Source organism: Gymnoscopelus braueri (genome assembly GCF_963280865.1).
Source record: "Gymnoscopelus braueri genome assembly, chromosome: 5".
In the NCBI taxonomy this organism is placed as follows: domain Eukaryota; kingdom Metazoa; phylum Chordata; class Actinopteri; order Myctophiformes; family Myctophidae; genus Gymnoscopelus; species Gymnoscopelus braueri.
The window spans coordinates 23,806,169-23,833,028 of NC_137606.1; the positions used below are offsets into that span (position 1 = coordinate 23,806,169).

Here is a 26,860-nt window from a genome sequence, read left to right on the forward strand (position 1 = left end):
TGATCCATTGACATGGCGTGTCATCTTGTATTTACTTAGATTTTCTTTCTTTGTTGAAGCACTTCCCCAATGCTTTTGCTTAATGCACAAAACTTTGCCATGTATGCAGTGTTAATGGTTTTTCACCTTTGAGGATGTACATAAAAACGGATCAGATTCTTGTTTTCCTGTCAGTCTGTTCAGAAAAACATAAGAATCTGAAGTAAAGTTTGTCCTTTAGTTGCTGTTTAGTTGTTATCAAAAGACAATAGTGTTCTTGTTCCGCTAGAGAAACCCTAAAAATAGATGATATACCTCAAGCCCTCCTACACACTGTTCCGCTTTCCATAATGCCGTCTCTTCTTCTTATGTTCAAACCACTAAACACAAGTTGACATTCCCGAAAGCTGTGATGTGACACTGTATATCTCTGCTTAGAATGATTTGAAAAAGACACTTCTGCTGCTACTACTACTACTAATAATAATAATATTACAAAAACAAGTGTACACAACAATAAAACAACACTAAAGGTCCTTATACACAAGGAGCGTTTATCTTCTGCGATTAATTCACATTAATTGTCTCCACTAGGCCGAAGATGTGGCAGAGACTATGTTCTCGCCCCCATCCGTCTGTGTGTTCGTCCGTCTGTCTGTTAACAGCTAATCTCCGGCACCGTTGAACCGATTGGCATGAAACTGTGCACGCACACTCCCTGGAGACCAGAGCAGAACCAGTTACCCAACTTTTTCTGCATCGGCCTGTTAAAACCCCACCAGCAGGCAGATTTTAGCATTTTTTGGGCTATTACTCCTACAGATTGTATCCAAACACTGCGCAAATCGGTACACATTATCTCTATAGACATGTGATCAAGACGGATGTGTCCAATTTATCATATTCCCTCCTGATTGGCTTCCAAAGTTGGCAGGAGTGCTCCGTTTTGAACAAAATGCCTCAAATCATGAACGCAGCATGCGATTGCCGTGAAACTTTGCACGCACATTCACACTAGGCCAAGGAAGAAATGCCACCTTAAATATTTCAAATCAGCCTCATGGTGGCACTGTAACAGGCCGATTCGCGTTTACCTATAAGCGTGAAACTTTGCACGCACACCCCCTAGAGGCCAAGGAAAAACCTCTGGCCTGCATTTTTCACATCAGCCACCAGGAGGCCGATCTTAGCAAAAAAAAAAAATGTATATTAGTCCTACAGATTGTGTCCAAACATCACACAAATCGGTACACATTACCTCTATAGGCATGTGATCAAGACGTATTTGTCAGATTGTTCATATTCCACCCTGATTGGCTAAGATCTAAAGTTTGCAGGAGTGGCTCGTTTTGAACAAAATGCCTCTAATCATGAACGCAGCGTCCAATTGCCGTGAAACTTTGCACACACTTTCCCACTCGGCCGATGAAAAAATGCCACCCTTTTCACATTGGCCAATTAAAGCGCCACCAGCAGGCCGATTTTTGCTAAACAATTCTTTGGATATTACTCCTACAGATGTTGTCCAAACATCACGCAAATTGTAAGACATTATCTCTATAGTCATGTGATCAAGACGGATCGGTCCAATTTGTCATATTCCATCCTGATTGGCTAAGATTGGTATCTAAAGTTTGCATGTCTGTGCAATAACTTCATCAACATTAATCCCTCAACTTCAACAGCTTTTACTCACCTCTATAATCACAATATTGCTGGCCCACAATAACCTACCTGACCTGGCGGAGACCTGTGCTCCGAGGAGCACCGTTTCTAGTTTCAACTGCTTTTTGTGTCATGAGAACATCCATACAGAACATGAATATTACACAGTGCTAAATATTTTTTTGAAACAAGGTTGATTTTTCACCGCAAATAAAATCAAAAAATCAATCTGTATGAATTAAGTATCACCAAATTAATAGTTTGATTTGAAATATTCGTATTGTTTAATCGTCAAACTCCTCAGAGTCTAAAGGCCAAACTAGTGCTGTAGTTTGAGATATCTTATTTGGGACCCAAAGTGTTATGGCAATAGGACCAATTAATTGATAGATAGATATTATCTTGTGTGCAAGTGAAGTTAGAGGAAAGGTCATAGGGTCACCAAATGGTTAGGGTTTAACCTATCGGGAGCATGAATGCACTTCATGATATCTTGTGTGCAAAGATTATATTTTGGTCTGAGGGTGGCACAAGAAGAAAGGCCATGTGATGACTAAAATCAGTAGTGTCCATCCTCCAGGAAGCATGAAGGTACACAGAAAATATAATTGCAATCCAGTCAGTAGTTTTGGAGATATCCTGTTTGGGACCAAAGTGTTGGACGGACTGACTGACATTGCCATACTTAGTACTGCTTGTGGGGCAAAAAAAATACATTGAAATTGAATAAAAGTCACTAAAGAATTTTCTAAAGATGAGATTTTAAAGATACCACTTATTGTATGAGCCTAAGCTCGTCTGGCAGGTATTTCTGAAGGCCTTACTGCAAATTACAAGTCTACTTTGGTTTCCAGGAGGATCTCTGACTGCCTCGCCGGCTCTTACAGGAGCTTAAATGATCTGAGAGACAACGAAGCTCCAGACCTATCCGTGCCTTTTAAGTAATGTAAAAGTGAATAAAGAACTGTTAAAAGACAGATCTGCTGTTGAGATGTTGATGTATGACTTTGGGCCCTATTTAGTGGATCTAGCGGCGCATTGGCCTACATTTTAGGTTTTAGGCCTTAAACCACAGGGCGCAAAATGCGCCGGGGGTGTGTCCATGTCAATTTTGCTAGTTAGATGGCAGTGGTGTAAAGTAACTAAGTACATGTACTCAAGTACTGTACTTAAATACAATTTTGAGGTATTTTTTTACTTTACTGGAGTATTTCAAATTTCAGTACTTTCACTCCTACATCTCAAGAGGCAAATATTACACTTTTACTCCACTAAAATTATTTGAAAACTTCAGTTACCAGTTACTTTGTAGATTTTGATTATAATTACAAAACATACATTAACCACTTCAGCCCTATAAACGTTTCAGCCTTTTTTTAAATAGCCGATCTACAAGCTCACAATGCATTGCGATGCGACGCATTGTGAGCTTGTAGATCTGCTATTTTCATACATTGGAAAACTTCTGCATAATGAGTACTTTCTACTTTTGGTACTTTAAGTATATTTTGATATCAATACTTTTGTACTTTTACTAAATTTTGAATTCCGGACTCTTACTTGTAACAGAGTATTTCTATATTGCCGTATTGATACTTTTACTTACTGTAAAAAACTGTAAAAAATAGTACTTTTTCCACCACTGTTGGATGGCGCATGCCGCATGTGGGCGCTGAGGTCGACGCACGGCAGGGTGCCTCTGAATTAAGCCTCTGAATTAGTCATGTGTTGGGCATTACATTAATTAAACCAATCAGTGTCTTCTCCCATTCCCTTTAAGAGATGGTGAACTTAAGCTAAAGGCACATTGCTATTTAGCTCCAATCGGAACCTCTCCCTCCGCTACATAGCTCCGAGATGAGGTTCCACACAGCTCGGTGCCTGTTGGGCGGGACATTTTCAAATATTTTCCACTATGCATGATTCTTACCCTTTTCCGCACATCGTATCCAAAAAGTAAAGGTCGTACCCCTTGCTCTCAGATGTTTTCACTTCTAGCGGAAAAGAAAATCTAACTTACGGGTTGAAACAAGCTTTTAAATCACTTATTTAACACACAGTCTCTCTATTGACTAGCAAGACTAGGATGGTTGTCAATAGTGTAGTTTATGCAGCCGAATGATCTATCTATTATGTCTTGCAGTAAAACATTTTTTTATATTAATACATGATTAAAACGGCCTGAAAAACTAATTAAAAAAAAGGAACATAAAATAATTAAAAACAAAAGAGGTGGGGGGAAAAAGGTGAGACATACGTATGTTCATGTTTAAAGATGTGCACATGTTAGCAGCTCTAATTTGCCTGATTGCTTTTTTCCCCATCATTCAAAGAAAGGCACAATTTTAAATGTGCAATATACAGTATTGCTCCACACCACCATCCCTATGCACATGGCTCTTTGAAATCTATCAATGAACACACGGTAAACCTGACCCACTAGTCTCCATTGTGGTATATTTGGTATACAGCCAGGTGACATCTTAGATGAGAATTCTTCTTTTTTTAGAAGTTAAGCTGCACAAATTTGGATGATACAAAATAATGGTTACAGAGGTGTACTAACAAAGATGAATATGGTGAATTCTTATACTGGGTTTGACTATAATTCAAAAAGTGACACTGAGATTTTCTTTTACTGTTCTACTACTATTCATACCTCTTGTCAGATTAATATGAAACTCTCTTTTTGTACGTACAGTACATTTGTTCATACAGCTTTGTTAACACTGGTTGGAGAAATAGCACTATTGCACTAGCTTCTAGAGCTTTAAGATTAGTGAATGTGCTGCAGCTTCTACCCTGTCAATCAACATTAAGTGTCTGTCACAGAACTCATGTGGCTGAAGCACTAGATGGCAAAAGTTTGACAGAAACTGTTCGACCAAAAACTTATTTCTGTCTTGGAATCTGATGTCATCTGTCTTGGAAGCAGATGTCAACTGCCTAATCATTAACCACATCAGGCAGACAACTGAATGATATCTTGTTCACTCTGATCTATCCTATTAGGATTTTTGTCATCAATCAAACCTGTACAAGGATGTACTATATCTCAAATCCTACAATAGAAAACATACTGTAGTTTGGTGAGAACACCAAGTCACCAGGTGGAGCTAAAATGCTGTGGATAGTGAGGCTATGGTATACAGTATTTACATTGATCACGAGACCACGCCATTGTGGAGACATATTCAACCAAGGTCAACCTCCAACATCATTAATTATCACTTCATTATCCTTACCAGCAGGCATCAAAGCACCCAGAACAGCTTAACTGTTGTGTTGAACATGAAGAGAGCTTCTACGGTGGCTGAGGACTAACTGCTATTGAAAAAGCCTATCTGAGTCTAGACTGCTTTTGTCTTGAATTTCCACTTCAGCTCTGGGGAGTGAATATACTGTACAGGTAAACCAATGTCGATTACTCTTCAAAACAGTGACTGGAGTGACTGGAGTCACTGGTGAAAATTCTGTTCAATAGACATTTCCATAAAAGTAAAATAACACCAGATCACATTTTCCTCCTAACAAAATTAACAATTAAAAATGTAAAAAATCTTGAAAAAGCAAAAAAATAATTCAACACAAAGTAGGATGATTTATACAGTAGTGGCTCCCAATGTAAATGCATAACAATAAATGTGATCTTACCATAAATAAATACACTTAATCCTGATCTAACTGAAGGTTCACAAACCTCAGTTCACAAAGAAATCAATATGAGATAAGATGACTTGATATCTGATGTGATCGGCTTCAGAACTGAGGGAAAACGCTCAAGGCTACCACTTAATAGAAGGTCTTTGATATTATTTTTGTGTACTTGAAGAACTTAGCCGAGGTGTGGTCTCTCTGTTCAAAAACCACCTAAGTGGAAAAAGCGGCACTCCAAAATAAATACTGCAAGACAGTGGCTCAGATGTAGTTTATCATTTTATTGCGAGAACGCTAACGTGTTTCGGCCGCAGCCTTCCTCAGAGCAGATTAAAAAGTTTTGATTTGAGTTGTATACATAGCTGAGCACCCACTGCCTAAACTAAGAAGGCATCCAGAGGAAGCGCACCGGTTTTTCTTTCTTATTCGTGTGGACTCTCTGTGTTTGTTACCATGACGACGGACTCACCAATGAAGTTGAGGTAGCCCTCTCCGCCCAGGCTGTGACAGAGGAGGCGGATCATCTTGTGGAGTTGGATGCCGCGATCGATCACAGGTGTCATGGGCAGCAGGGAGCTCATGTTGGTGTACATCTCCTTGTCCATCAGCCAGAACGCAAGGGTCTTGTCCCCAACCAGAGCCTTAGAGAAACAAACGTTCACGTTTATGATCATCAACTGGGCAATGGCTATGGTATAAAACCTATGGAGATGGTTTTACTGTACCTGGTCGTGGCTTTCAGCATATGCTATGCACTTCTCCCCGAAGCGTCTGTTGGTCAGAGTGAAGACAATATTGCCCATGTCCCAGTCCTCATCCTTAAACTCCTTTAGGATCTGCAGAGAGACAGAGGGGATGATAGATGGTCAGCTGAGAGATCCTTTCTGAGTCTGACTGATGGCTAAAGCTCATCATTGTGTTCCGGCTGTACACTAGGTGCTCCTTCTACGACAAGTTTCGTCTAGGTTATACTTTCTTCCCTGATCCATCTCTGTTTTGACATCTCTATATCCCCACTGTGAGTTATGTCTATCTTTGAATGGTGGTAATGGAGTTTTTTAATAACTTCCCTATGGCCCATGGGTAGTCATACAGCAGCCTCCCACTACCACACCTGCGATGGGCAAGGTCAAACACTCTCATCCAATTGGGAGGATTCAACAATAAATCCAAGCCTGAAATCAATTCCTTGCGCCGGGCCAAACTACATCCATACTATCTGCCAAAAGGGTCATCTGCAGAGGTCAGAGGGATATGCAGGTATGTAACAAATGCATAACAACACCCGTCTACACAGTGCATTACTTCTGATAGTGCTGCAATCACAAATCATTCACTGTGTATTATGGGGGCCCAATACACAACAGGGGAATAGGCTATAAAGAGGATCAAGATCAACCTGAAATGAAAAACGAAATAAAACCAAGTTGGGAGGTGAGAGGGTTGAAAACTACAATATGCCCAGAGAACCAACCAACCCTGATAGACAAGAAGTCTGTCTGATTGGCAGGAAGCTTGACTGGCCACTCTCTCTCTCTCACAGCCTGAAGCCTGCTCAATGGAGCAGGCCTTGACAGATGATTGACATGTGGGGAAACCTTTATATTACTTTACAGGACCATAATCCTTTGAGTAAAGAGAGTAAATTGTGTGGATCGATGGGTATAAGATGAACTCTGTGGTTGGCCTAAAGAGAGGCCGTCTCTAAATCTAAATCTCTCACAGCCATCACTAACGCCGCCAGCAATCCTCAATGCAGTGGTGCATCACCTGACATCCACTACCACAACTCCCGTCTTTAACCCATTAAGACCTGGAACGCATCTGTGTCATTTTAGAATTATTTAGCTATTCAAAAATAGCAGATATACAAGCTCATAGCGCGGCACCGAGTGCCGCGCTTTGAGCTTGTAGATCTGCTATTTTTGAAAAATCTTGAAAACATTTTTTGGGGGAAAAAAAACGGTTAGGATTTAGAAAACATTTTAAAGAATCGCCTCAGGTCTTAAAACCTATATGAGCAGTGTCTACTCCGGGCCCTGTTTGGTATGCATTAGGCCACAGACCCCCATAGCTCGGGTCCCTTTGGTTCCATTTGTACACTCTCTGAAACACAATCATATAAGGGTCCATTTGGTTCCTAACTATCAATCATTTAGCCAGCGCCCCCCTAGTAGACCCTCAAGGACCCCTGGGGGGTCTCAAAACCCCACTTTGAGAACCGCTGATCTAACGTAAAGACAGGACTGGGTCTCTGCCATTTGGAATGAAGAGTGAATACGCTGGCTAAATCAGCTGGGCCTCAAGTTATTTGTTTATTTTTCTTCCAACATATTATGTTTGCAGTTCCTGTCACTATCATTATTAATCTATTTAAGAGTAATATGAATGGTGTTATTTCAAATGTACTGTAAGGAGCACCTACCTAGTAGTGAGGTGCAGACTCATTGTAGATAGAGATGTAGAGATGGTCACACACTCAATGATTCCATGCAGTTTAATAAGAACAAAACCAGGGTTTTGACAGGCAAGCTGACTTAATCAGGGTTAATGGTGATATAAGACATTTCATACATCGTTGTATGACGGGGTTGCACAATAATAGCGAACATTATCATCACATCATATCATATGACATGTTGCACTGGAAGGAACATTGGTACCTTTTTATCTCGCTCCAGTGACTGACTGACTGACTGACTGGTTCTGAACGGTACCTAATGCCAGGTCTGATCAGAGTTTCTGCAGCAGACTCAAGGCATCTCTTGCGACGTGACGTAAAACTGAATACTCATATAACTCTTGGACAATTTAGGAATGTACTAAATTACTGTCCATTACCTGTCTGTAAGTGGTTTAAATTATTCTTTCTGTTTGTTCATTTGTATGCTTGTATTTCACATGGAAATGATTTAAAACGTATTTTGTTAGTTAATCTTATGTTTTCCACAATGTCATTTCTCTGCATCATTTTAAGTGAGGTTTGCCCTCAATGATTTCTCACATTATCTTAAATAAAGGTTGAATGAAAAGAAAAGGAAAAAAGAACAAGGCTGGAAATAGGTATACTGTTATCTTTTCAACTCTGGTAAAACAGCCAAAACATCTATTTGATTATCCAAGCCATGTCGGTTTCCATGCAGTCAAATGGTCTGCATTTCCTTATGAATCATTATGGTTCACTTTAACCACATAAGTGGTCTGGGAGCAATTAATCTAAGAGTGGAGGCATCTAAGCAGAGAGAGCTGTGACTGGGCTAGCACCGGCTCACCCACATCAACCCCAACCAGCCAAGCTGCCTGGCACTACTGACACTACACTTCATCAATGATAATGAGCAGTGCACAAAACTTACTTTACAAGCCTGCTGTCAGCAGCCAACCAGAGAACCCAGATTAATTAGGCAGAGCCAGGACCAAAAAAATAAATAAACAAAAAATTGCAGTGCAGGTCGAGGTTGATCTAATCAGCAGCTTTCTCTACTTTTCTCACCTGGTCCGGAGGTGGTGGAAATGATTTGAGGGGCCATGGGTTCAGTACAGCGAATAAAGCAAGTATTTTAGATGTGATTACTGTCCTAGACATGCTGACTATGCCTTACTTTTAACAACCACTTCTGCAACAGCGTATTAGCTTGCGTTGCTATGGGGACATCCAACTCCATCTCACACGTATGAGGTGAGTAGAGAGAGAGCAGTAGTCAATCCCATGGATCTAACTAATGCCTCTGTATCTTTATATGTTCACTGTTTTTTTAGATAAATGAACTCTGCCCACGCAAATGTGTCTGCCTGGGGCTTAGCTCTACTGAAAGGCACCGCCTGCCTGGCCCTCCTCGCAGTTTGCTTGCAATAAGCCAAGCCGAAGATGCTTGGTGTCTAAATCCTGCACTGGCAGTTAACTCAATACGAGGACGGCATCGGAGTGCAATTAGCTAATAGAATAAAGCAGGCTGAAGCAGAAATGCCTCCGTTAGAGAAGGCGAACTGAGGTTGACATAGGGCGAGGGGTGAAAGTGAGTTGGAGCTGCTCTTGGGCTACTGGCAAGCCATGAGCACGTGGAGTCAAGTCGACAATTTGCATTCCATCATAGGCAGCCAGTAAGCAATGTTATAATTGAGAGGTTTATAATGCCAGTGTGATGGACAGACCAAAGTATCGGGACCAAATTTTCCTTTTCATCAAGCTCATACAGTACAGTAGGTGGCCAGTGACTTTGACCAGTTTCACTTTCAAAACCTTTGCATCATGCATGTCACACAAACAGAATGAGATGCGTTTTGTTGATAAAACGAAAGTTTGTTCATATGAGTCCACAAATCCACCATTTAACTTCCACAATCCACATTATCAAAACCATTGGTGTTGTGTGCTGGATTCGAACCAACATCATCTCGGGTCACGCGCTCCATGCAGGAGGCGTGGAAGGAAAATGGCCAAAGTCACTGGCCACCTACTGTAGATGGAGATGATGAGTAGGCTGATATTTTGAATTTTTGAATTTTGAGTGAAAAGAACACAAATAAAATGATTAAGAAGTGGAAGTGGCTTCCAGGTGGATCTCGGGCTTCATTTGGCCAGGCTATCATGTCAGTCATCTATGACATATCTATGATGTATGACTCCATATCTGGGCAAGATTTCAGCCCGATCCGACAGGCATTCAATTCCATTATGAAACTAGAAAAAGTGCTCCTCGGAGCGCAGGTCTCCGCCAGGTCAGGTAGGTTATTGTGGGCCAGCACTGTTCGGAATTCGCCAATCAGGATGGAATAGAACCATCTTGATCACACAGATAATATATACCGATTTGCATGATGTTTGGAAAAATTTGTAAGAGTAATATCAAAAAAATACTTTTTGCAAAAATCGGCCTCCTGGTGGCACTATAATAGGCCAATGTTAAAAGGGTGGCATTTGTTCCTCAACGTAGCGCGAATGTGCGTGCAAAGTTTCACCGCAATCGGTTGATTTTTTTTTGCACAAATCGGCCTCCTGGTGGCGCTATAAAAAGGCCCACCATTTGAAAAATGTGGGGCCGAGGTTCTGCTCTGGCATCCAGGGAGTGTGTGCGCACAGTTTCGCTGTGATCAAGCCAACGGTGCCAGAGATTAGCTGTACACAGACAGAATGACACACACACACACACACACGCTCACAGATGGAAGGACGGACGGACAGGGTGCCAAACATACTCTCTCGCCATGCCTTTCGGCCTGGCGGAGACAATTAAAGCTAAATATAAAAAAGATATATCTAAAACATAATGTGAAATAAAATGCATTTGATGTATTTCCTCGGCTTAATGGCAGCATGCGCAAAACATACTGTATGGTGTAGATCAGTCCAGCATTTCGTGAGATTAGCTTCGGGCAAACAAACTAACAAACAAGCAGACAGACAGACCTATTTGTAGACTTGCCTCTTGCAGAGCATTACCGTAAAAAAAAGAGATAATGGCTAATTCCCTACCTCCTCAACCTCTAATTGTTTCAATTACATCTCAATCTATTGTAGCTAGAGGGAAGGGCACTTGTTAAATTAGAGGGCTTTTGTCACATTATCCATTAGGAGTGACAGCATTTTATGGTTGTTATCAGATCGAATCATCCCAAACTTTATCAGGTTCTCTCATTAACGTATCTTCGTATTTCACAGCTAGTTGGTCCTAACAGATTGGCGCAGCCAAGAAATGAGTCATGTGAATCAGTCACGCAAAGGACAAAGCACAGCGTGAGACTCAGCTCATAGGAACCAGGCTGTTGATTCGTTCGCACGTACGCACAATCGCACACCATGATTCTCTAAATCTACACATGGCTCACTCTCTCTCTTTGTCTCTGGGTTCTCTCGCTTTACTCTCAAAGACGCACACCTCAGTCGGGGCTCTACTTCAGCCCATTCAAATCCCTCCAAATTGACACTCTGTGAGGAGGCTAGGCAACCCTGAGTGCACTTCACTGGGCATGCCAAGCCATGTTCCGAAAGCACATGAACGCATCCCTGCACAGAAATACATGAATAACACTGCTCGCTTGCTTTGCTCTGGCTTTGCGTTTCACATGGCGTCGCCTCCTCAGGGAAGCAACAAATATAATCTGAGAAAAGAAAAAGCAGCCCAAAGAACGATCGAAATGAATATTACATTGCAAGCAATGTTGTTGCCGTTTTTTTGTTTTTAAAAGAATGAGCAGCAACCGCCTCTCCAGAGGCATCCGAAGGATTATCCCATGAACCTTCTGGGTAAACTGTCAAGAAGGCTGCGCCTCAGTGGTGTACAGCACTGCTCGCTGCACAGCTAGCACAAGCATCGCTGAGGAAGGTCAAGTCTGGGACTAAACCCCCTCTTCCTCCCCCTCCTCTTTTCCATCTCGCTCTGCTACCGAGTAAAAACCACTGCTGTGAGAGACAGACTTGATTAACGATGCGTGGACGTCCCCCATCGAGAGACAAGAAACACTGTAGTGCGAGAGGATGCATGCAGTTACGAGGTCACACGCACTGTAGCTTCTCATGAAATCAAGTAAATATAACTTTTGTTGTGTTGGATAAAAGAAGGGAAAAAAAATACTTTTATGAGACACTTCCCACACATCCTACAAGATCAAGTAATTATAACGTTTGTTGTGTTGGATAAAAGAAAAAAGAGGGGGGGGGAGACATTTTCCACATAACCTTGTAGGCCATTCTACATCTAAAAAGCATATTGCTACTTTTACAAGACATGTAGACGACCAAAATAATGATATGAAATTCCTGTATCTACCCAGATACAGTAAACACAAAGGGTGAGTATGATTCAAGAGATCCGCAGCACCCTCGTCACCCAAACAGATACGCAAAACCCCCCAGAGAGAGACCGCTATCTGCTTTCCCACAAACATGTTTTTCCGGCGGAATCTTCGGCAGTTTAATAAAAACCACCAATGGATGTCCTGGATATGAATGAATACATAGGAGACAACCCCAAGGGACGAGAATATAATCAATTATGAATTATGTAGGGGCTCCTAAGCAGAGTGCACACCAGTCTTCATTCATTCAATCATACAGTAAGATTGCAGATAGTCTTACAACAGCCTCTCAAGTGTAGATGGCATGGGCAAAACAACATGTACAGTACACTATATGTTAACCGTGATTTATCTAGGGATGGTTTGCAGAGGCTGGATATTGCTCTTTTTCAGCAGTATCTTATCTCAGTTATATAGTTGTAAAAAAACATGGTTTATCGTTCTTAACTGGAGCAGATTATGGTTAAAGCTGCAATCTGGAACTTATTTCAATGAATAAAAGTCTGCATGGTAGAATATGTTAATGCAATAGAACTAGCACATCTGTGGTTGGATCTGCCACTCTTCCACTGATAAATGTATACCCTGGTGTCAGGTAGGACAGCTACTGGTTCATAGTCGTTCTGCCTGAAGCTCATATAAGCTCAATATCTTCCCATACAAAATGGGGATGCCTTACTAGAAAAGTGATAGCAATATTGTCTCTCATGCGGGTTTGAATCCGGGGTCGGATACAAACCTTATAGTTACAAGGCTGCTTTTGTTTCCCTAATCCCATAGGCTGCAGCTGTCCCATATACTGTATCTCACGTCTTAGTGCTCCCCTGAGTGCCACCCACCGTGGTAAATGTAAAAACTACAGTATTCAGTAAGACTAGTTTCTACTTATTATAATTGTAATATTATACAGAAGCGTATGACAGAGTTCAGATGAATGTCAATCCCCACCTCATGATTCTCCTCTTCCTCAAAGATAGACAGCAGACAATCAAATTCAACAGTCACTACAGCTCTAGCAGAAACAATTCGACTAGGGCACCACAAGCATCTGTCATCTCACCAGTCCTGTTTACCCTGTGCACAGATGACTGTAAGAGCTCAGACCCTTGAAATGTTGTATATAAAATACTCGACGAGTCGACAACACGGTTATCACTGACACAACTTGATCAGCAAATTAATCCACAGTTTTGCAGAGTGGTGTGAGAATACCTGGACCTAAATCCCAGCAAAACCAAAGAAACCAGCCCATTCGCCCGAGCCTGGCGATAAATGGCCAGACATTACAGCGCATTGAGGAGTATAAACCTGTCACGAGGAATATAAACTTGGCACGACCATCGATCACAAGCTCACCTTTAAGACCAATGGTGAGAGGATACATTCCAAGTGCCAACAAACGCCTGTTCTTCCTCAGGAAGATGAGGTCCAGGTCCAGCTCCGGCCATCAGTCCTGCAGGCATTCTATAAATTGTTTGCAGAATCCATATTGATAGCACAGCATGGTCTTGTGCGACACGCGCCATCGATCCGAAACCCCGCAACAGGATTGTAAAGACCAGCAGCAAGATCATCAGGCGGGACCAGAAGCCACTCAGCAGCATCCACGAGAAACGGACAGTAAAGAAGGCCTCACAAATAGTTGAAGATACACTCCCTCCATGCCCACTATAACCTCATGCCCTGAGGACGCCGATACACATCCCTGCCCCTCAAAACCAAAAGAGCTGCATCTACTGTGGCTTTGCAACTACCTCTGACTGCTTCAATATCCCTGTACAATGTACACATGCACACATTCGGGTACATGGGTTTTTAATTACTGTTACGGCTTATTATGGTTTTATTTATGTGAGCTTTAGATCGCCTATTTTCGAAGAGCTGATGTATAAAACCTTAAATCTTAAATGGTTAATGTATGTTTTGTAATAATAATCGAAATCAAAGGCCGGAGACTATGTTGTCCATTTCTGTGTCCGTCCTTCCGTGTGTAGGTCATCCAACTGTGAACAGCTAATCTCCGGCACTGTTGGACCAATCGCCGTGAAACTTTGCATGGACACTCCCAGTAGGCCATGGAAGAACCACTGCTTCATAGTTTTCAAATCGGCCTCATGGTGGCGCTATAACAGGTTACTTCACGCTTTGAAGCAACATCGTATTTTATTCAAAACACATTTTGCTACTACAGATTTTGTCCAAAACTGTATCAGTCAGATTTTTCATATTCCATTCCAGTTGGCTATGACCGACATCCAAAATGTGTGGGTCCTGTGTAGGCCACCCGGCCTGGCAGAGACCCAATTTCTTCCTTTTCTTGTTTTGTTATCGTATTTTATACATCGTCATGATTTGATGTTTTGTTATGTAAATTAGTTGTATTTATTATAGATATGACTGCCACACACTCAAATGTCTTTTAACGAACATGTGTATGATTTGCTGTTATTTGCAATTCAAATCAAATCGCCTTTGGCATGAATTTGAATGCCATGTGAGCCAGGCCTAATCACCCAACATCAGCGTCTGACCTCATCACTGGTCTTGTGGCTAAATGGGAGCAAATCATGAGCATTGATATGGAGTTGGTCCCCCGTTTGCTACTATAACATTCTCCATTATTCTGGGATGGCTTGTCACTAGTTGGAACATTGCTGCTGCAATTTGCTTCCATTCACCCACAAGAGCATTAGTGGGGTTGGACACTTCATGTTGCTACCCCAAGGACAGAAGTTTCAGACATAATAATGAAGCAAAGAGAAATGCTAAGGTGAATGTCGCTCTATTGAATTGCCTCCACTTAAGAAGGCATGACAAAAGACATTTCTACAACATTGTCTAGACTGCCTTCAGATAGCATTATGAAAGCTTACTTTTCCCACTCTCGCTCCTTTTGTTTTTCAAATTTTTTGTTGCATCTAATGTGTACATCAAATGTGCAGTTTTCATAATTACTGATTTAGCTAAATGGCCTCATTTCCGCTGAATAATGAATGAAATGCTGTTGTTTTTCAATAACCCTTATATTATGACTTGCTCCCATTTATTCATAAATGAAGGTCACAAGGCATAAATAATAGCTGGTCATCACCTTGACATTTTCACTGCAGGCAGCAGGATTACGGTACAAGAGAAAATGAATCAACACTGCTATACAAATAAGCAAAAGGAAAAAAAGTGAATATACTGTACTAACCTCAAAGCACAAAGAGAAAAGAACCAAAGACAGCTTTGAAGCACACACAGGCAGCTTAAGTCATTCCGTAATTGCAACCCCCTTCACAACAATCAAAAACTCTGGAAAATAAATTTCACAGTGTACAGTAGGATTCTGACTGATTCCATGGAGTATGAGTAATGTTTATTGGTCCCGGCAGAGTAGTTCCGGAGAAGCGGACTGAGGGGCCCTGTCTTGCCCTAAAAGGACTGACGGTGGGTAGCTACTGGGACGTAAGTCGGGGCTTGATCAACCCCGGCTGGGTCACCTGGGCGAGGGTGTATGTTGCGAGTCACCTGGGCGAGGGTGTATGTTGCGAGTCACCTGGGCGAGGGTGTATGTTGCGAGACCCGAAACACCCGTCGACCCCAGGCTACAACACTGATGATACGTCCCAGGTGCATCCATGTGATGTTTTTATTTATTTATTGGATGCCTCATTTCACACCAAAGGCCAAGAAATTCATAGATTTACAATTTAAATTCATCTCCCTGCCTGTACCCTCCCTGAGAAACTCGGGCTGCTTTCACATTAGGTATGATTACTTCTTACCGTGCCAGAGTAGAGAGTACGATTATCCCTCTCCCAACGGTAAGCTTTCACATTAGTCATGTTTTTCCATATCGATGACACTTGCGTAGTTGGGATTGTATGCTTTCATCTACCAACATTTTAAGAATCAGAAACACCTGTCCTTGGTTCTGCTGACTGTCATTGTCGTGTTTTTTTTTCCTTTTTTCCCAATTACTTTTTTCATTTATTGTCTCCGCCAGGCCGAAAGGCATGGCGAGAGAGTATGTTTTGTACCCTGTAAGTGTGTCTGTGTGTGTGTCCTTCTGTCTGTGAGCAGCTAATCTCCGGCACCGTTGGCCCGGTCACTGCGAAACTGCACACACTCCCTGGATGCCAATTCAGAACCTCTGGCCCGAATTTTTCAGATTGGCCTGTTATAGCGCCACCAGGAGGCCGATTTGTGCAAAACAATTTTTTTTATACTACTCCTACAGATTTTGTCCAAACATCACACAAATCGGTACACAGTATCTCTATAGTCATGTGATCAACACAGATCTGTCAGATTTCCCATATTCCATACTGATTGCCTAAGATTGGCTTCCAAAGTTTGCAGGATTTTTTGAACAAAATGCCTCAAATCATGAACGCAGCATGCAATTTCAGTGAGACTTTGCACGCATATTCCCACTAGGCCGAGGAAGAAATGCCACCTTTTTCACATTGGCCTGTTATAGCACCACCAGCAGGTCTAATTTAGCAAAACAAATTTTTGGAACAAAATGCCTCAAATCATGAATGCAGTGTCCGATTAGCATGAAAGGCCTAAGAAGAAATGGCACCCTATTCACATTGGCCTATTATAGCGCCACCAGGAGGCCACAATAACCCAGCTGACCTGGCGGAGACCAGTGCTCCAAGGAGCACTTTTTAAAAATATTTTTGGGGGATTTTTTTATTAAATAAATGAAAAAAGTAATCGAAAAAACACGGCCCCCTCACGTATTAGGAGGGCAGGGTGAGTCACCAGAGCCAAGGAAGGTTTTTTTTATGAATCCAACTTAAAAAAGAGTTTGAAGTTATAATGGGTTTGTATAGGAAGGGGGCGTGTCTGATCAAATGAATATCAAATATCGAAATACTGAATCAAGCAACTTAACACATTGAGGGCCCCATTCTCAGGCCAAAAATTCCCCGTTAAATCGGGATAATGGACCTGCGCCGCCCCAATAGGTTATTCTAGCACCTGCTCTACCCGTCACCATTATGCCGACGCCGTTATTTGCGCGTGGAGGTGTGCCTGTGGGCGTGTTGTTGCTATATCCCCCACATTGCAATTCTACAGACACACATGGGTACGGCTTGGGGACGGGGGATAGTGGATTCTAGAAGCACCCGCTGGTTTATAAAATCACCCGTCAAGTGCACACAGACACTACAATGGCTTTGTGCGTTGGACCATGAGCCGTGTTGCCAGCCTTGGAGAGAAATAAGCAACGCAGTCCGCAGGTCTATGAAAACAAAAAGAAGCAACTCTAAGGCCACATGAGCACTTCAAACTACTAACTAGAGCTTTCATATCCCCTAAATATTTCAGCCCGGCTCGACTAATAATTGACAAATTAGACCCAGCCCAGCCCGTCAGTCATTTTTCTAAAGAAGCCTTATTTCTCATTAAATCTTGGTAATATATGAATGATCTGTGTGTGAAATGCGCTCTTTCTTTATACAAACCCATGCTCGCTCACTCTACCGCAAATGCCTCTCTCTCTTTGTACAACCCCATGCTCACTCTACCGCAAATGTGCTCTCTCTCTTCATATAAACCGATGCTCACTCTACCGCATATGCGCTATCTCTCTCTATACAACCCCATGCTCACTCTACCGCAAATGCGCTATCTCTCTTCATACAAACCCATGGTCACTCTACCACAAACGCCACCACCACTCCCAGCGGGGTCATTTTGATTCTATGACGGCTGCCGTCTAGTTATCATCAGTGCCAGTGTTGTGAGGAAAAACAACTAACAAGCAACCAGGTCTAGGAAAACCAGCCCAAAAGAAGCGAGTCAAGCGACTATGGGCCACATGAGCACTCTAACATATACATCAGCTATTTGAAAATAGCAGATCTACAAGCTCACAACGCCTCCCATGCAAACGCTACGTTCATGACCCCCCAAAATAACCATATTTGAACTGGGGACCCCCCCATTTTGTTTGACTCGGTTCCACAGATAAATATTGTGAAAATAGCAGATCTACAAGCTCGCCAGGCGTTGGGTGCTCCATTGTGGTCTCGACCCACAGGTTGAGAACCACTGCATTAAAAGCTCCAAGCAAGTTACATGTCTAGTATGTTGTTGACCACGTAATGTAATGTTTTTGGTTTAGTGATAGGCTACTCCGTGGCGCGCGCGCGCCTCATTGTATGCTGCCCAAAATAACAGATCTGTAACTGTCGACACGACATGACGCAGCGCCGTTGATAGCTTGTATGTCTGTTATTTTGGGTAGGCGACGCACATACGCATCGCAGCAATGTGTCTGGGTTTGAGAGGCTTTGATTGATGTAAACTTAAAGTTTAGCTCTGTTCGGGATTACTGAACAAAGGTGGATGATGAAAGATAACGGGGACAATATGGATGTAAGTTAACTTTAACTGCGTCACTTCAGAGGAAACTATGGAGCAACTTCAGAGATGTTTACACACCCCTGGAATCCATTAGAACGGTGGAAATAGAACGATAACAGCCAACGTGATAGACCTTTCCTAAAACTGTCCAATTTATTATACCCATGTGCTACTGTTTGTCTGTGTACCACGTAGGAGCGTTGTCGCAACATGATGTAATTAATTATTTGGGAGCAGCCAGTGTGTACCAATAGTATACATATTTTAAATGGCTTTCATATACTATTCCGGATCTGACTAATATGACAAGCTTATTGTGAACACAATAGGCTACAAATTAATATAAAAATGTATTTGGATAAAAAAAAAAAAAAAGAAGGAAAACAAGCCCAATGTGGCTTATAATAATCAGACCAGGCAACAGTGCAGACAGGTAGATAGGCTAGAGCATATATTGGATCGGGATGACGGCTAGCGCAGTCTTCTCTTAAAGGCAATGGCTTCTGGCACGGTGATTGGTTTTATCATTGTAACGCCCAAACCACACCTATGCATAATGTAACGGGTAGCTCAGGTGTTTGGCGGGTGAGGGGGGTGCCATAGAATACCGAATTTTGCGGGGAAACGCCTCTTGCCTAGTCCGAAATCCCTAATTAGTGGTTTGTTCAAATCTGGCTCTGAATAGAGCCCTGAGTGCCAAAACCGTGAATCTTCGGTTTTGCAAATACACCCGTTGAGTGCCATAACCGAAGATCTTCGTGAGGAGATTTTTCTATTTTTTAATTTTTTCACATGGGGCGCTCTAACGCAACTTTGGGATGGTCCACAAAGTCTCTAAAATGGAAAGGACGGATGTGGATCCGTTCCAAAAAACCTACCTCCAGTCCACTCCCATTATAACTCCTTGAGAAAAAGCTTCATATCTCCATTTCTTTTTACCTTGGTGGAAACGAGCCATTTTCGATGGCCGATCACTCTGCAACGGCGGATCGCGTTCGAAATATTATTGTTCCAGGCGATAGTCGGGACCCTCGACCATCGTGTACGCACCCTTTGTTTACATCCGCGTCCTCGTCGTGGCGACTACAGCGATAAACAGATCAGCGTACACGGTAAGAACGCTGGCACTAGATGTACCCTGTTTTAAAAAACCTCTGGCACTTGATGTGTTAAAAACTGTCTGGGGGGCTCACAAAAGCCTGAGTAGACGATAAAATGACCACTTTAAAAAAAAAAGTGAAATATCCCTTTAAGAGTCTAAATAATAGTAAACTTTTGTCTTTTGGAAGTATTGGCTTTCACACCTCTGATGCGTAACGTACCAGAGTACCGCACTTGATGTGTTAATTGTTGCACCCTTTGTTGCATTTATATAGTGCCTTTCTCCAAACATGCTCACCTGGATCCACTTGTCTGGGATGGCCATAGCCAGACGGTAATCAAAACCAAGCCCTCCCTCTGCCACTTCTCTGCACATCGCAGGCATTCCTGACACATCCTAGGATGAGACAAACGTTTTAATTACATTTTCTTGTGTTTGCATCCGTGAGAGTGAATAGACAGATTTTTTTTCTTTTGCATCTTTATCTGTGCAACGATGTGCTAAAAATCACATGTTTACTACTACTTGACGGCACATATACGAAACAAAATGGTGGCAACCCATTTACCACTGCATCGTATTTTAATTAAACCAATGACAACGGGTGTGAGCGGTAGAGTGCTAGTCAGCTTGCTCATTAATCTTAACAGTGGTCGGTGTCAGTTTGAAGTAACTGAATATTAAGTGTGCGTGTGTGTGTGTGTGTATGTGTATGTGTATGTGTGTGTGTGTGTGTGAACATGCAGGATTACGGTACACAGTTAAGTCCTCAGTGTTAATTTATCCATTCATAACTCTGTGAGTAACCAAATGGACCCGTAAGCGTTACATTTGTGCACCCACAAAATAGGGGTGTGAAAAAATAAAGATTTTGCGATATATCGCGATACTCTCTCTTGCGATAAATAATCGATACACTGCCGGCAAATATCTTTATTTGTTTTGTCAGTTGTGTTAAAGCATTACTGTATATCATCACATACATGAACAATAGTTTCATTGCATTAGTTATAAAATGATTTTGAAACCAAAGCAAATATTACACCATGCATGTGCTCTAAGGATTCCCTACTACTACTACTACTACTACTACTAATAATAATAATAATAAAGTATTCTCTGGTTTACATACAGTACTTGCATACATCCTAACCACTGATATTAGTCCAGGATTTCATTTCACTTTTTTTTTCATAAATCCTAACCACTGTACGCCCCGAATTTCATTTATTTTATTGTGTTCTTATCAAAGCAATAAGAACTGAAATGGGCCAATGCTTACATAAAACACATTGTTGATTCTATAAGCACTGCCAGATTTACATAAAACAAGTTGCTACTCTCATTATTTAGAAAGTATTTTCCCCCTTTAAATTTAATTTGCATCAGTTATTTTAGAGGGGTTATTTTGCATCCTCTCTTGAGGACAGGTTGCAGTCAATGTTTTACTTGCACAAAAATCGAATAAGATTTCGTTATACATAGATAATTTCAGATTTTTGCCTTTTATGGGTATTCTTTTTATTTTTCAGTTACAGATATCGTGATATATCGTTGATTACATTTCTTGCAATATATCGAGTATCGCAGATATCGTGTATCGTGATATTATCGTTGTTGTGGACCAAATATCGCCACAGTTATCGTATCGTGAGCTGACCCGGGTCGTCTCACCTCTGCGATGGTGATACAGTCAGGATAGAGAGTGTGCAGAATGTGGTTGGCCATCATCAGGTATACCAGAGAGTCCTCATCCACCTGTAGGCCGAAGTACTCACTGTAGTCCCCTGAGAAGCCGCTACCTGAGGAGTGAACAGCCGTGCACACAACAGACATCTGCAATATTACACCTGCGGATTGAACAGCCGTGCACACAACACACACCTGCTATAGTACAGCTTGAAGACTTTTTGCACGTCAGCTTATCTCCCTGCTCCACTTTCTATTCAAAATGTCTGGAATTTCCCCACAAAGACTAAAGAATGTGGCCTTTCTCCCAGCAACACGTGTTCTTTCACAGGAACACATTGCTTGATAAGAAGCACCAATGAACCATTTTTGTGAAGCCTGCTGGAATGGCACCGTTCGGCCCCGTCAGCCAAACCCCCGCTGGCTAAACCCAACGCTTCAGCTGCCTTGCATTGCAAATTAAATGCTCAGTGCTACAATGCGTGTTGGACTATGGGATGAGCTGGCTGATATGCTTTGTGCACATCACTCCAGTCCTGTTACTGTAGCTAGCCTTACTGAAGACACGGTGGTGGTGACATGACTCCAGCCCCGTTAGGTAGCCTTACCTATGCCATGGTGGTGGTACAGCATGGAGGTCACGCCATCAAAGCGGAAGCCGTCAAAACGGTACTCCTCCATCCACCAGCGCAAGTTCGACAACAGGAACCGCAACACTTCCCAGCTAGAAAGGAAAGCACACGCACGCACAGCGCACACACACGCGCACACACACGCACACACACACACACAGAGGACTTCAAGGTCAGACAAACAAGACGTTGTGAATTATTCACACATCTCTTCACACAGGTTGTAGGCTCCAGAGATTAATTTTCACCACTACAGGACATTCCCGTATTGATACCCGGAGCTCCACTATGTCAGAGATGGAGTGTGAGTGTGAGATGGTGTTTTCATTAACTAAACTGTAGAGGGGAAGCCAAGCCATCCCTGATGTGTCCAATTGTTAGCGCTGTCAGGAAGAGAAATCAATGGCTTACAGTATACAGCCATGTCTGATTTCCATCAGCATGCCGACTCACTAAGTGTTAAGTATGTCTCTGCGTGTTTGAACTGATAGGTTTTCATGTAACACCTGGGTAAACAAACACCATGCAGAGGAAATGAGTTCCCTCTCACAATCAAGGATAAGATCAGAGATAATATACTTCTACCTGCTTTGGGCTCCATTACCGAAGTGTGACTGACATCTCAGTCCACACAACCAGGAAGACAAAAACTCCGATAACTTTCTTAACTAACTAGCGAGACATAGATGGAGGGCCTTCGTGGCTGTTCTATGTCGGCACAGAATTTAGGAGTTCATTGATTGATGGTGTATTGTAGACCCTATCCGTGAAGGTTGATGAATCTGGGAGAATGTGTCATCCAGACATGAACAAATATACTAGACACTTCCGCTGTATGTGATCAAGGACATGTTGCCTAGAATCATCAGTTAAGTGCTGGTCAGTGCCAATCATTTTGGTCTGTACTTATATTTGTGACATTCTAGAAGCAGGCTGCTGACAACAAAGCTGTCCAGGTAAATGTAGTACAATTGTATTAGCTTGATAAATTAACCATTACTAGTATGTAAGTGCTGGTGTCTACACGCAAATTATATGTAATGAAACTAAATTATTATACAGTACACATGCCGAAAGGAACCAGCCTTCACAATAAGATCTGGAATTTGAATGACAGTAAATAAAATGTTTTACTGTGTAGCATAGAGGAGGATGTAAGGTACAAGCCATATTCATGACCATGGTTCTATTTGATCTGCTGTACTGCAGCTCTAGCTAATACTTAATAAGCCCTATACGCGTTGTAAGCTTGTAGCGCTGCAATTTTCACTGCTTCGGAAACCTTTTGAACTTTTGAAAATGTTCGCTTATAATGACATGCCCAAAATGGGGATGCCAGATTGAAAGTGGTTAAGTGCTCTCTGTACAATACAAGTAGCCTCTTCTCGTGTCTTGTGAATGGAGATGAGCATGGAGAGCATACTGTACCTTTCCTGGCTACGAAATAGGTTAAACTAAACTATGCACTGTATTTGATAGAGGCCATGAAAGCTACAATACATAACTTTCAAACGCGGGTCTCCCCCGTGAGAGACCAAACTTCTAGAGCCAATCCCGGCTTGGCCAGGAGAGATCAGGCAGTACTACAGTACATGTCAACCAGTACAGTAGGTGTCCTGCCTGATACCATGATCAATATTTCTCAATGGAAGAGTAGGGTAAACTACTTCCAACCACTGCAGATGTGTTATATTGTATATTACATACTCTACCATACAGATTATTTTCGTCATTAAAATAAGACCTAGACTGCGCCTTTAAAGGTATCATGACATTCATTTTCACTTTTTTTATTTTCAATGTTTTATTTGGGGTTTTATGACCTCAATTACACCCAAAAAACCTGAACTTAAAACATTCAGTGGATTTTCTGTGGTCTGGGGTTTTCTGAATAATTAGGCTGAAAAGTAATCTGAGCTTGGCCCTTCGACAGTGAGGTCACTGTCGAATAATCCCGCCCACTCTCCTCCTCGCCCCTCCCCTCCCCTATCCTTTCCTTTGGGGGGGGCGGAGCAGAGGCGATGATTGACAGGCAAAATCCCTCACCAGCGACACCCGCAGGCAAAGATTTCTTTTTTCATTGCAGTTGAAAAGGCTTTAGAAATGTGAGAGAAAAACACCTGCCATTGATCACTGGAATGGAATTTTCACTTAAAACTTTTTGTACACTTTTGAAGGACCAGGACAAAGACTTTGAATGTGGTGTAAAAGTGAATGTCATTAAACCTTTAATGTCAAAATGCCAAACAATGAATACAATTTTAGGGCATGTCACGATGTCAGAAAATCCCAAATTCCCAACGACATTAACATAAAATACGTTTAGATAATGTGATGTTCCACGCTCCGTATGCTGGGGCAGGAGGGAACACCCCCAGCAACACTGTTTGATAGGTGTAAAGCTGCATGCTTCCCCAGAGGAAACGCAACATGGGATCCATGTGGAATCCGATATAGCAACCTGGCTGGGTGGTCACGCAGCCCCTGTGATAAATAGATTAGGTGCACCACTCCACTGCACAGAGCCAACAAAGGCTCAGACACAATGTATCCTCACGGGATAGAGATAATAGCCAGCGAGAGCCAGCGGCTCAAGATGAAACCATACTGCCACATTAAGATCCACAACGCCATTCATCACCAAGTCCAATTACAGGGCGAAGTTAGATCCCTACACCTGATGCAATACACTGCTTATCTACGCTGCAAAATCCTGAGTGGCAATTCAACTCAGTGAGTGGGCAAATGTAACCAAATGCGTCCATTTGGTTACATTTGTACACTCTCCGAGTTACACTCCTTTAAAGTGGTGCAGGCCGCGTCTACCAGTGACTTTGTGTGTTTACTGTGTGTGTTTACTGTGTGTGTGTGTGTGTGTGTGTGTGTGTGTGTGTGTGTGTGTGTGTGTGTGTGTGTGTGTGCGTGCAAGCGTGTGTTTGTCTGTCTGTATGAGCATGGCATAAACAGCTGCATCTGAAGCTGACATTTTTACATAGATTTTATGGGATGTTTTTACATTGATATTACTGTATGGGATGTGTTTTTACTGTACATTGATAGTACCATGCACACACTCAAATAGAGTAGTACCATTACTCAAAGACACTGCTTACTTCACACTGTGTGTGATTTCTTTGTACACTCAGTTAAATATAATTGATTATTTTACAGTGTATGGCGTATGCAGTAAATGAATTCAACCTCTGGTTTGTGATGTTATTATGAAAGTGGATCACACATCCGGCTGTCCTCATCATGCAAACCCTCACCAAATGAAATACAGACAATTTGTTTCGAACCACTAGTGGAGTTGGAGTGCAAATGTTGTGAGAGTTTACATGTAGCAACATTCAATACAATACTAGCCTGAAAGAGCGAGCCCTATCGATGGTCTTGAAGGGCGGATCCAAACCCAGGCGGTTGGATTCCAGCGCCACTTCCTATTGCTTCACCAATCTATGTCCCCGCCTCCCCTCCCCCCCCCCGGCCTGTGCATGGAACACGCTGACGTCACCAAATTTAGAGCGACGCCCCTCTGCACTCCGATTGGTTAGGAGATAACAAGGTTCACTCCCACTCCGAAACCACCGTTCCCCAGACTTTTTTTCTTTTGTAACAAAAAAAAGGCATGGGTTTCCGAGGCTAATACAATACTGATTTGATAACTGTGATATTTGATCATATTTTACCTATAAGGCGCACTATGTGAATGTCAAACAAACAAAACTGTAAGTCAATATGCGTTCATTCATCTTTTGTAAATCAGTTTAGTTTTTCTGCTCCTCCTACAAGGCCTCACTTATCAGAAGCTTATTTCCTGTGTCCATATTCTAGAATTTATGTGACAATTACAGCATGGAAACCTAAACATGCTGTGTTCCTGGAAGTCTGTTTTATATAAAGGGGTCAAGGTAACTTGTCATAGTGGCAGAGAGGAAGATTTAAGTCCCTGTAGTCACAACATTACAGTTAAGCTCCAGATAAGACAAAATAAATTTAAAAAGCTGACAGGTCATTCCACAAGAGTTGTGATGCTCAAACAACAACACTAGACAGCCTGATGGATGGTGTGCATTTGTTGGAGCGAAAAGGACATATAAGGTGCCTCATTTAACGCATTTCAGGCTTTTCTCCGGTCCCCTGGTATGATGCATCCAGGGAACAGTGGCAATGACCAGAAGCACAACTGCAATAAATTCACATCTTGGTTTCAGTCCCAGTCACTTTCTGAGGCAATTAATTAGACCACCACATATATACCGGCAATTATTGTTTTTGAAAGGTAGGAGTTGCTAGTGGTGTATAATCTCCTTAATAGGTTTCATCTTTTTTTTCTTTTCTTTTTTTACAAGACAAGCAAGTGTTGAAGCCAAGCAAAAATCATGGAATAAAATTAAGCAAAAACTGTAGCAGGGCACCATGACATGGTGGACTGTTTTCCCAGTGTGTCTTAACGGGGTCCAAACAGCTGGAGATAATAACATTCATAATGAGTCCGTTTGATTTAGGTGTGCCTAAGCATTGACAATAGTCGCTGTCAAAGCTTAACTGGTACACCTAAATCAAATGTACTCACTATTATTTTTTATTAATGGCAGCTGTGTTACCTCCTGTGACATTTCAGTGAAAATGGGTCCATTCTAGAATGGATACGAAGATTATATGAAAATGGCTTGAATGTTATCTTCATTAGCCCATTAAGACCTGGAACGCATCTGTGTCACTTTAGATTTCTTTGGCTATTCAAAAATAGCAGATGTACAAGCTCAACTTGTAGATCAGCTATTTTTAAAAAATCTTGAAAAAAAAATTTTTTATAAAAAAAGAAAAAAAAACTGTTAGGATTTAGAAAACATTTTTAAGAATCGCCTCAGGTCTTAATGGGTTAGATAGATACAGTATAAGGGTGAAGGGCATTATACTGTAGTGGAGGACCTCTACGTTCCTGTCCATTGGTAATGTGTGGTATGTA

The 26,860-nt window shown here is 41.9% G+C and overlaps 1 protein-coding gene across 1 annotated transcript in view; it reads right to left on the reverse strand.

Moving 5' to 3' along the window:
• The window catches only part of gbe1b (glucan (1,4-alpha-), branching enzyme 1b), a 96,009-nt gene that overhangs the window by 37,562 nt on the left and 31,587 nt on the right, over positions 1-26,860 (reverse strand). The window contains exons 8-12 of the mRNA XM_080428769.1: positions 21,865-21,980; positions 21,242-21,369; positions 19,865-19,963; positions 6,027-6,137; positions 5,771-5,942 (exon numbers count right to left, since the gene is read on the reverse strand). Coding sequence (XP_080284895.1) covers positions 5,771-5,942; positions 6,027-6,137; positions 19,865-19,963; positions 21,242-21,369; positions 21,865-21,980 — 626 coding nt within the window. The remainder of the gene's footprint in view (positions 1-5,770; positions 5,943-6,026; positions 6,138-19,864; positions 19,964-21,241; positions 21,370-21,864; positions 21,981-26,860) is intronic.